Source organism: Chelonus insularis, unplaced genomic scaffold, assembly GCF_013357705.1.
Source record: "Chelonus insularis isolate UGA/USDA-ARS -01 unplaced genomic scaffold, ASM1335770v1 contig_133_pilon, whole genome shotgun sequence".
NCBI lineage: Eukaryota > Metazoa > Arthropoda > Insecta > Hymenoptera > Braconidae > Chelonus > Chelonus insularis.
Genome location: NW_023276374.1, coordinates 631507 through 644473, shown reverse-complemented (window position 1 = coordinate 644473; position 12967 = coordinate 631507). Strand labels below are relative to the sequence as shown.

The window sequence follows — 12967 nt, the reverse complement described above, 5'->3', positions numbered from 1 at the left end:
GAAAACATGAGTGTAAGGGAAATAATTATATTAAACGGTTTACATAAGTCCAGTACTGTTTAGGGATATTTTTCTATGTCAGGTGTGCGTGCACTCGCAATTATGAGTTGTTTAAGTGCGTGTATATACGACGAGTGTGTCTCGTGGCTCTGTATAATTTGACATGTTGTCGTACACGTTATTATTCAGATAGATCTTGAGATACGCGGGCAGTCGGTTGAGGCCCCTCTTTCGTGTTCTCTCCTTCCATCTTGTCTCAACCTCCTCTTTCCTTATCCTTCTCTAACCCCTACTTGATATGCCTACGTGCAAGAGTACCAACGAATTCAATTGAATGTCATAAAAGCGACAAAACACCATTTCTTCTTGTTTAGTAATACTTGATTTTCTTTTTTTCTCCAATTTCAAATCTTCTAAACTTGAAGTAACCTATTAACAATTCATTCATTTCTCTCTGTATCAAGATAACAATCAAATAAAACTTTTCATTCCACGACAAAGCTACAATTTAATTACAATAAAATTTAAATAGGATTATACTTTTGTTATAATGAATTTTTCATGTCCTAATTTAGTTTACATTTTAATAATTTTTATTCAAGAGAATAAATTAGTTGGATATTGAATGATTAACTAACATTTTGCAAAAGTTGATAAAATTTAAAATTAAATTTATTCATGAACTGTTTTATCCTCTGAAGCTATTAAACAATTTGACTCATATTAATTAATTCAACACTAGAGCACATTAACACCAGGTTAACATAAACTTTTACAATGTACTATTCAGTAAAGAATGGTTATAGATGCATCACTGGTTATTTTACAAACATGAAAGATAATAGAGGCTTGTTGACAAATTACTCGTGAGCCGATAGAAAATAAATAAACATGAAAATAATGGGTAATATGTATGAGAGATATATAATAATGTAAAATAAAATAAATAAAGGATTTGCGAAACAGGATAGTAAAGGCGACAGAGATCAGCGATACGACGCAGAGATAGAGCTCAGCCTTAAGCATCCACCATTATATTAAATTGTGTATATTTCCCTTCATAATTACTTGAATTATACGCATTATGTAAATCGCTATGTTAATACCACGTACTCCTGTGCTACCGCGCGTCTCCTCTACCTTTGGATTGCAGCAATTTCGTTTAAGCGCGCGTTAAATGTTACTTTATGCACTTTTTATACGTCGCCGTTTTGCTTGTGGCCGAGCCAGAGCTGAAGTATCGCGAATATTATTATATGTAGAAAGAAAAAAAACATCATGTTCCTGTTGCCCTGGATCATTTCAACTACCTTTAGCACTACGCTTTTATTATTTACATAATTTTTTAGAAGACATTCATTCAAGTATCTACGTGACACTTGACACTTAAAGCATACAATTAAATAGATGACAATCATGTAGAAAGTCTCTTCAATGACTCTTTCTGTCACTTTTACCATCAACTAAATTTCGGTAGATCATCAAGTATTATAGTTTAGTATTCGATTAATCGAAAATTATAGTATACAAGAGGATATAATCATGCCTATAATTATCTGATAATTTTCTTTCTGATTTAAACTTTAAACGAGATAAGAATGTGATGAAAGTTAGAGAGACATAATAATAAGCAATTACTCGACCGATTTACCAACGATAATATTTTTTTTTTTTTCATCTGAATTATTCATTTCCATATTCTCTATGTAGAGTTTCATCATTTATAAATATTTATTTCTAATTCAGCAAAAAAAAAAAAACGGAGTATGAGTTGAAAAAAAAAAATTATATTTACCCTATCACAGCAAGTATAGTTTATACCAGCGTGTGATTTTCCATGCAAATTAAGTTGTCCGACTGTCATTATGTTAATAAAAATAATGAGACGCCAAGAAAGAAAAGTATCAGCTGCTGTAATAACTGTCGCCTGAGTTGATACCAAGAATTCTGCGTGCCTACATAAGCATAATGATGCTGCTGCTCATCTCTTAGGCATTTCATCAATCGATTTCACGCGTTTTGAAAATAATTTTTTTTTTTTTTATATCTAGTATTAGGTAGCCAGAGCAATTTAAAGGACCTTAATATTTGTTAATAATTATCCAAATTATGAATAATCACTTTTTAATAATATTATGATGTCTAAAATAACAATGGGGTGCTTACAAGATTTTTTCGTGATGATAAAAATATTTAGTTAAAATTAATGATGAGTTAGATTTTTTGTTCCATATTTTTAAAACATTTTTTGATGTTGTTTTTGATTAGAGGAATATGAATTTTTTCATTCAAATGTTCTGAAGATGCTGGTTAGATTGTCTAGGGTTCTGAGTCACAGATGGTCTCTATATTATACACTTTAAAAGCGAAAATGAACAAAAACATAAATGTCTAAGCTTATGACAATATTAATTCTTTATATCTCGATTACTGTTAATTAGGTGTGATCGTACCACGCCTTTCAATTCCAAATGATGATCATAATATTATCGAAAATATTAGAATGAGATCGAAAACACTTTAGAGTTAATATGAAAGTAGTGATAACTGTGTACGCGAGCTAACGTATTTGGTTATTAATTTTCGGGACCACGACGGGGTATCTTTGGCCCCCTTGTGCGTGTCAGCAAGAGAATCTCTCTCACTCTCAAACTCGAGGTCCACTTGAGACAATGGCCGCCCGCAGAGCTGATGTCTCCGACGACGTCTGGGACCCCCGCTGAGACGCGGGCGCCGTTCACCTTTTACTTATAGAGACGTCACTTATCGGTCCCATCGTTTTCAGTCCTTCGAATCGGCCGATCTACACGATTTATCGAGTTTGTATTCTCACGGATTTTACGGGCGACAAAGGGCCACGCGTGCTCACCGAAATGTCGTGGCTACGTGTGAGGCAACATGTAAATGCATCGCGCACTTATGGAAATCATTTTAAAACACCACGAAAAATATTTAACATGCTTCCTTAACATTCCACAGACTAATCACCAATTAATATCCTCCGACATTTATTATTGTCTTAATGTAATCTTATTCTTGCCAGGACAACACAAGATCTTGTGATTATCTCGTGTTTGATTGGTGTTTGAGTGTCAATTTGGCATATTGACTACTGAAAAATGTGCTTCTCACATTTAAATGTGTGCAAAAGTAAATGTAAAATATATTTGACATTTTTTTCTCACTCAAAAAATTTTTTTGTCGTCAATACTTGTGATTAATTTTTTCTTTTTTATTTAAATAAATGAAATAAGTAATAAAGAAATGAATGTTATATACTTACACCCTATGCAGTGATGAAGATAACGAGATCAGTGGAAGCAGCATCAAGTTCAAATGCAGTTGACCATAGAAAAAAATTAATTAAATCCTGTTAATTCCAATTTGTGTCATTATCCTCATAAGCATAAATATACTCACGGATGAGGGATCCTGAAACAGATGGTAAGAGAAAATAAAGATTAAATGAGCTACGATGAAAATTAATGAAAAAAATAATTAATGGGAACAGTGGATAATTAAATGTATGCATGTCAAATCACATATCGCATCAAGTGTAGGTAATTTCGCAAGAGCTCGCGAATTATGCGGGCAAAATAATTGGAATGTAAACGGTGACGCGTACCTGCGACGAAACAGCCGTTCACTGTCCCTCCCCCGCTTGCTTCTCGTCTTTCTTATATCCATCAGAGAGACGACGAAGCAGTCGACGATTCCCCTTATTCACTTGCCAACTTTTATGTATAAAGACGTTGCCTCCGATCAATAATTTGTTATGCATACTCTGAGACAGAAAATTGCGTTCAATTTAGCCGAGCTTTCATTCTTCTCTACTCCCTCTTCGTTCTGCTGACTACATAAATATAGATGTTCTGTTTAAAAGCCATCTTTGTTTAGCATAATACTCAAAGCCGCCGGGCGTTCATCGAAACTTTATTGAGCATCTTCAATGCATTATGTTATGTTAGGAATTATTTTTAATAATTTAAACTTTGATACTGCAGTAAACTAACTGGTAGGTATTCCTGATGAAGAAGATAAAGTGGAAGAGGAAGATATTGAACAGACTATTGAAAATATTGTACATAGCGTCGGTATATTGCAGTAGTTGTGGCAATAACGGTTTGTAGGTATTTATAAAAAGTACAGAAACCGCGGGAGTTTCACGAAAGAGGTAAAATGGAATATGCTCTGGCCACAAAATCGCCTGGAGCTCTCGCGTTGAACCTGCAACTTTTAATAACAAAGCAAGGGAGAGCCGGCATATTATGTTATGATATTGCCGTGAGAGAGAAGAGTAACTGAAGGAGGAGAAGGTGAATTAGGGGTTGAGGGGCGAGAGAGAAGATGAATGTAAACCGCAACACAAGCACCGCTGTAACCGCGAAATTACCCCTTCGCCTCTCTCCGCCCTCTTCGCATATATCCAAAGAAAGTGCACGAGGTTCGTTCTACGCGATTCATTATCAATTAACATTTTTTCCTCCTCCTCAACTACGTTCCTCTTGATCCCTAGATCACGCGGCTTTTTTAATTCTCCAGCCTCCGCATCAGACTACCACCAAGTGAAGTGGATTAAAGTGCACGAGTTGGAATCAGTGTTTCGTTGGTATTGAAAATTAAATTTTTTCCGTCGAGTTAACGAGTACACGAATTCCACAATAGCGACGACGTGTCTCATGTGGATCGTTTGCACTACAGTTTGGAATGAAATAATTCAGAGTATGAGGGAGTATAGGTGAGAGAGGCTTGGCAGTAAAAACGTTTTCGGTGCGCAATTTCGTTTTCCTCGTTTAATCATGCGTCGGATACGACCCCCCTAGATGAGCAGTTGAGGTTGTTGGTGATGAAGGGGGTGGTGAAGGGATAAGGGGGACTGCAGTTAACGGGTATAGGGGGCCGCAGAGCAGCACTCGAGCCGTCATTTGTCAGGAGCTGTCGCGCCACGAGCGTGTTTCTGTTCCAGCGGTGCAGATAGCGGCCCGTCCATAGGCCGTTCATCTTTATTCCTTTATACGTATGTACACACAGACGAGATCCCTACCCCATACTACACAGTGACTTGTCCCCTCTCTCCTTCATTCGGTTGCCACCTCCTTTCCCCCCTGTACACGACTCCCTCAAACTCATTTAATTACAACAAACAATTTATTAGGTCCATCCGGGATCCGCCCACGGGGATAAAATGGCGCGCCAGCTACGGTTGAACGCGCGGGGGCGGCTGTTGCATATACTACGATCGTTCTACCAAAATTCTACACTCGAGATAGGGTGCTTTCACGCTCCAAGCAACTCGCACGCGCATCCCAATTGCATCTGTCGTACCAAGAGGGTGCATAATCATATGGGATGCGCTCCATTGCTGTGGCAATTGACCAATACATTTATTAAATTCAGTTGAACCTGCTACTACGACCCCCTGCAGAAAAATTTACTCTCTATATTGCATTTCATTTAGGTACTCGATGCTAATTTAAATAAGGAATTGATTGCGAAAATGGCATCATTACACCATGGAACTCTAAAATATTTTGATTAAAACATTCAATGAACCCCAAAGTCATTCAATTATTTTTTCAACGAAAATAAAATTCACTCATTTTTTAGCATTTAAATATTTTTCTTAGGTTTTTGAACTTTTTTAATCAAGTCTGAATATTAAAAAAAATTTCTTAGATATTTATTTTAATAATTAAACGAATCTCATTAGAGAATAAAACTAACGCTAATGAAACATATAAAACCCTAAGTTGGTAGAAAAAAATGATGAGTGGTGGTGTATATCAGGCTCCCTCTTTTTATCTCACCCTCGTTATTTTTTTGTTCTCTCCTGCTTTGAATAACAGAGCTAGGAAAGAGTCTGTTTTTTATGGCTCACTCGTCTTGATGAGACAACTTCGTTGTGTCTGGTACGGACATTAGGGGATATGTCCGGTAGTAGTTAAACGCGGTGTATGACAAAACTCATGAAAGACACGAGAGAAGCTTGATGGTAAAAGTTAGTCTTTAAACGATATGCTTCAAACTGATTGTGCTTGTTGCATATTGTCCGTGTTGTTGGCGAACGTACAGTAGTAGGTACGACTACTTCAACTATGTAGTCTCTTGAGAGAGAAGCTCTCCATATGCCCAAGCACACGCGCATTATTGCAAGGAGGACCGGAGGAAGCGCACACATCTTTTATTCATCCGACAGAGTGGAGCCTCAATTTGAATTGAATAGGATTTATAAATTATTTCAAATTATAGTTGCGATGCATGACCGAGAAGCCGAAGTAAAAAGGATGAGCTACTGTGTGTCTCTACGAGTATGTTAGATGCGTTGGTGAAACTTGGAAGATTGCTGCTTCCGGAGCAACACTAGTGCATACAGGATGACAAATAGATAGCTGTCAATACTTGATATTTATGCATTTCAATATAAGCCATAAAATGATTTTTTGTAGTGAATAGAAATTGCATTGATGCCAAACAAGGCAAAATAAATTGCAATATCATCTAATTTAGTGATATTCAATGATTATCAGCATTATTTTCTTTAAACTTATTTCTTTTGCTGCATTTTATGATTCGATTAGTCTAGTTTATTGACATAGATTCACGGGATTCAATTAAACAGGAAACTCTATGAGATGAAATGATGGAAATGAATATCAGAAATAAATATATACAAGCAAAATTGTTTGAAAAAACTTACTAGCTCAAAATAGAAAGAATTAAAATGTATTTCTGAGAAATAAAAATGAAATTTAGTCAACTTTCTATCCGTCACTCTGTATGCATATCACCTAAGGTATAGTGACAGGTGCAGATAAATCTCATATCACATTTCATAGTCGACTACTTTTCTATCTGATTAATAAAATAATCCATAAGGGATATTTCTACAAGTTAAATTGCATAGCGAATAGCAAGTACACACTGGTGCACCAGTGGGTCCATGAATTGGATAAGTGAGAGGGTAAGTTGTCGACACACAGGGCGTGCCGGCTATATGTGCATGTCGTAAATATGATAATCCCGAGGTATCAGAGCTACCCGGTGGCTCGAGGTGATAACGACTATTATGCGAATGTGCGACGAAAAGGGAATTAGGGAAATCATTTGTTAGCCGAGTCGTCCGTCGCCGATGATAGCATGTTTCACTTGGCATTTTATATCCTGCAGACTGCACATATATGTGTATATGCCACTTCTTACTTGGAAATCGAAATTTATTAAGTTGTTTGTCAATTGATCAATAAGCAAGTCTATGAGCTATCATTACTTGATGTTGTGTTGTATTTAATTCAGCTCAATTCCCACGAGTTATAAACTCACTAAAGATATTTATACAACCCAACTGCGATGTTATTCAATAAAAAGTGTACCATACATTATTAAGTCTTATAAAAGATTTTGCGAAGCAAACTTGTACAATCAACTGCAGTTGGAAAAAATATATAAATATGTGATTGAGAATTGGAATGAGTTATTCCGTTGTGAGATTTAGTTATAATAAGTAAACTACTTGGTTCATGATACTTTAAAATAAATGTTAAAATGTAAAAGGCTGTGAGTATACTCTGTTGCTTCTCACTCTTCACATGAATTGACATATACATACGCACTTGGACATGTCACCCGATTAATTTGTTGTTAGCAAACAGGTAGGTAAACTGCGAGCGGATATGCTGCTGCACGGCATATAAAGGAGTCTCCATTTATTAAGCTGGCAATAAAATAGCGTCTACGCGCATCTTCGTGGGTGGAACGTCGAGACCAAGGGTGGGTAGGGGAAGCCGATGGTCTCTACCTAAGGCAGACGGGACTGATTTATGCGAAAATCGAGGGACGCTTTGCCGCTTAGCCGCGTATTCCCGTGACTTGCTCGCTCTCTCGCTTACCCTCGTCGTAGCTTGTGAAAGTATTTGTCACACTATACAAGAACCCGCAAATGTACTGCCAGCTCGTTCACTGAATAAATGCTTCACTGTTTAGGTGAAGAGCTGTATGTGAATATCTGTGTAAAATTCACCAATGACGTCATCATATTATTTATTCACTAGATCCATTTATTTTCAGTTAATACCTATTTTTACTATTATGTTTGAAATATGAATCTATTTCTGGTACTCAAGGTGCTGACAGCTTAAGAGAATCCATAAAAAAAATGAAGAAAAATTTAATTTTTGTAAATAAAATTTTTTTTCAAGGCTAAGAAGATATAAATTGAACAAATGTTGTAGGTTAATCATTTTTATTCAGTTGTAATTTTTTGAAATTCCATTTGCTTGTTGGAGATCAATTATTACATGCTCTTAACGCATAAATTCAATTATTGCAACATAACAAATGTTTCAGCTATTGAAAAAAAAACAATTATATATTGGAGAAATATAAATCATGTTCTCTAATTGATGATGATCGTTTGCATTTTCTTATTTAAAAAAAATGACAAAAAAAAACAATTACTCTCTCAATGTGTGTGGAAAGTAATAATGTGGGATGATGCACTCTGATATTTTTACTGCTAGTGAACCACTACATGAAACAGAAAGCTTGAGCGATTATTGATTGCAGCACTTACAGCTGACATGTGTCGTGATACTTATCATGCATTATACGCATACCATGCACACACGCATTTTACTCGACTGTTGGCGTACTCGTTTGCATCATCAAGGTCTGCTCATGTGCATTATAATGTATATATTATCTGAGGTCTTGGTGGTTGTACACTAGTACGATATACAAAAGGTGGAAAAGAATTTACAATGAAAGCCGTATAACTATTAATAAGGAAAATATCTCTTTCGCTGATAGAATTACATTCACAGCTCTTTTATCTTTAAATATACTATAGAAAATATTTCCTCCCTTTAATTCAACTATTAGCCTGTCAATCACTGAGAATACTGGTAGTGAATAATAGCAGAAATGGGTTGTGAACATGCTTTTTAAAATTGTCGCAGCACGTAAGCAATGTTTTGTTTCTAGTTGGCATGGATATGTTAAATTATGGCAATTACATAGGATCATTTCCCTGAATATTATTAACAACACATAAGAAAATCATGAGAAAATGTTTTTATCAAAGTGTTGGAACCAATAATGGGGAATGTAGGTAAGAGTTGCATTTATTCGATCACTGCTTTCATCTGGCCAATGGTTGATGCAAAAAAAAAAAATATAGGGGTCAGTAGTTGGAGATGTTTTTGCTAGAACATTCTAAAACAAATCTCACTTATCTTTACTCACATTAATTCATGATAATTTTTCTTGATAAAAAGTTAATTAGAGTGTTTATGGATATTTATTGCAAGATGAAGAATTTAAGAATTATCACAACCTTCATGAATTACAGTGTCCTCCAAAAGTTAGTTGGAATAAACTATAATTCATTTTAAAAAAGACTGTCATCAATAATATATTTTCATTCACCATAAACAACCTAGTTTTCATTTCAATTCATCGTGTTCTAGAATTTTCCATCAGTAAGAAAGAAAGAATATCTGAGAATTTCAACTAACTTTTGGAGGGTACTGTATTTATTCATTACGAAAATTTACAAGTTTAATTAATGAATAAGAATTTTCAGAGATTGTAAGCCATTGTTAACATTGAGTAGTTTAATAATACCAATTTTTCCTATAGAGGAATGCAAAAGAGATATTCAGAAACTCGGTAAAGTTATTTGCTAGAAGATCTTTTAAATACAGCCATGTATTTTATGTTCAAAGTACATAGTGAGAAACCATATACAGAGGGATTCCCGCAGGTAAAGTTCGGGAGTAAAGGCGTACCGCCAATTAGCTCGAAATAATGAACGTGTTTCGGCTCCTTTTGTTTCTTCGTCGTTCGCCCAAAGCTAACGGGAGCTACTGTGCTGTGTTCCAGGATGGTATTGCCGTTGGAGAACTCGTGACGTTATAATGAAGTCTCTTATAATACTGCGTCGGGGGATTTTACCTGCGACCTTCCTCGCTATTCTCTACGCGATCCTGCCTCAGGAAATTGCAACTCCTACCATTGCTTTTCTCTCTGTTTTGTGCTATATGTCAGCCGGCTTTTTTGGATAACTACTAACAATGAAGCTCGTTTGACTTCTTTAATACTTGTTTTATGTTTGCTTTGAAGACTAAAAAAATCTTATAATTACATACTTTAAGTAAATTCCGGGATAGTTGGCTTTATTGAAATAAAACCCAGTAAGTTTATGGAGTATTTTGAGTGGGTGGATGTGAAAATTCAATTTACTCCAAACTTATGGTGGAGATGCATGTTTTTTCTTTCATTGTGTTAATTAAGTTTGTTGCAGATGAAAAAAAAATGCACCCTGGAATTATTAATTAAACAAATGTAGTTTACTGATGAAAAAATTTTGAGGGAAAAATATATTTTTGGTTTGATTTATAAAAATTATTTAGTAAATAAATGAATCTGATCTCAAGGTATTCCAATCGCTCTAGGCCAACGATCAATTGATTTTTTGATGAAATATAAATGAATTTATTACCGAGTTCAATGTTTAGAGGTGTATTCTAGTAATTAATCAATTGGATATCATCAAGCTTTATAGATATTTAATTAATTTGATATCGATAATTGTTCTCGGGTACATATTTTTTGTAAAAGCTGAAAAAGAATTAAGAGCAAACATAGACAGGTATAAAAGGAGGAAAAAGATTCTGATGAAACGGTAGCAGACGGAAAGCGTGGATTAACAATACCGCAAATACTGGCACCGGTCGTGGAATGCCCGCGAGCGCACACGACGCATAATTAATACTGGAGTCTGCAGCACAGTAGAGAGTGGAGCAAGTATATAAGACGAAGAAGAGAAAGAGAAGTAAGAAAAGAGGGTTGGAGAGAGCCGGTTTCCGATGCTGGCGAAAGAAGTGCACGATGTTAAAGTAAAGGAAGGGAATTGAGAAAAGGAGGGAGTCGGCATGTCCATGAGGAGGAGATTTATGTGGCTCCTGATTGAATCGTTCTCACTCGATCGCGCCGCTTACTTTTTGTCCCAATCCCCGATCACGTTGGTGTGTGCGCTGCAGAAGCTTCTCTCGGTTTGCAGCCGAGACTCACGATGGGGCGCACACCACAAAGACTCGATATAAAGCCTGGCAAACGATGAATCGACTTATGGTCACGTATGGCAACATAAGTACGTGCCGAGAGTTTTAGCCGATCTTGCATCCTAGTTGCATCTTTTATCTCCGCCGCACTGCTTCCTCATTTCAATAACTTTCAACTTATTGTTTATTCATTCATGCTTTTTATGCTATTTAATACATTTTGAGATACTTCATACGAATTTACATCTCCACCAAATTGATTTTTTTTTATTTCCAAAAACTACACGGAATAAATTTAATCTCAACGTCAAGAGGAAAAATAAAATATTAATATTCTTGCCAAAAATGATGGAGTTTCCAACTCGATTCCAAAATTATTCTGATTTAAACTGTTCCATATTAATGATTCAGACATTTATGTTATACACATGATATCGAGATCAGACTTATTTCTAAATCCAATATCAAAATTAGAGCGGCTCATCAAGTATTTATAATAAAGAAATTGTTCTCACCTGTTTCATCACTTTTATTAATAATTCCGATAATTGTTATAACCAGCAGCTGTTTTATTTTAAATTACTCCGATTATAAATGTATAAGTTGATGAATAATAGATTAAATTTGTAACGATATCTACTTATAAATGAAGCATCGATAGATCAGTTAAAAAAACCCATGTTTATCTACGTATTATAGGCATGCACAAGCATTTGAATAAAGTTACAAAATAACAGCGGACAATTAAATGGCGCGAGATATGCTCGTAAAATACTCGACGAGCGATTAATCTTTCTTGAAAATCCATCGCTGCAGCAGCAACGAGGGCCGTATGTTGCTGCTTGTGTTGCCCTTTCATATGTGCTCTGCTCAGCACACTCACAAACCGACATTGGTAACCCCATTATTATTTTCAGCTTGTTGCCCGAGTGAGTGCAGCCAGAGTGGCAAGTGTATTTTTTGTTTTGTGGTATAAACACGTTAAGCAGTATTTAAATAAATTGAAATAAATGATACTTTTAAACTAACATATTATACGCGACATATATATTATTCTCAACTATTGCGTGTCACGTATTTTACTTCTGATAGAGAGCAAAATACTGTGGACTGTTCTTAACTACTGTAGTACCAATAATATATTACTTAATTTACAGACAATTTATAGAAATCAGATTATTATTGATGAACGACACTTTTACAGAAAAATTATTGCTATATTAATTATATCAGTCAATTAAATTTTATTTGTTTGAAATAAATGAACGTTGTATATTGAATGTCGCTCAGCACATGAACGATCATAAAATACAATTTATTTTTAGAATAATTAATGTACAGTAGTGGTTAGTTGTTTTACATTAAAAAATAAATTAACATTGAATTCAAAAAATTTTCTTATCATATTTTAATGACTTATAACATGAATAATAACGTATTGAATTACTAAAAAAAACTGCTTTTTGTGGCTACAACTCTCATAATCATTTTTAATTTATTTAGAGCACTGGAAATATTATTCTTTTCAGACCAAATATTTATTAAATAAAAATGTTTTCTTTTTTTGCAAACAAACCACCACAAAGTTGACTTTGATCATAAACAAAAAAATTGTATGATAAAAGATATATAGAGAAATAAATTGACTTATACTTTGAACGATGAGCATGGAATAACAACAAAGTTTTGGCAAAGTGTATTAAAGTAACATTCTCATACAAGTATAGTACAAATTTAGAACAATTTTAGGAATGGAGAAAAATATATTTTGAAAGACAATAGGGAATATTTTTGCAGCAGGCAGTCAAATGACAATGTTCATGAGACAGGCTGAACAAATCATGACATGAAAAAGGCGAGGAGTGAGCTGAGCTTTATGAGTGTGTACTTCCAGTGTATAGTTGGTA

The 12967-nt window shown here is 35.0% G+C and overlaps 1 protein-coding gene across 2 annotated transcripts in view; it reads right to left on the bottom strand.

Moving 5' to 3' along the window:
* The window catches only part of sowah (sosondowah), a 50564-nt gene that overhangs the window by 14169 nt on the left and 23428 nt on the right, over positions 1 to 12967 (bottom strand). For both annotated transcript variants that reach the window (XR_004691188.1, XM_035095256.1), the window contains exon 7: positions 3420 to 3432. Coding sequence is in view for 1 of the 2 variants with exons in the window: in XM_035095256.1 (XP_034951147.1) it covers positions 3420 to 3432 (13 nt within the window). In the remaining variant the exon portion in view is untranslated. The remainder of the gene's footprint in view (positions 1 to 3419; positions 3433 to 12967) is intronic.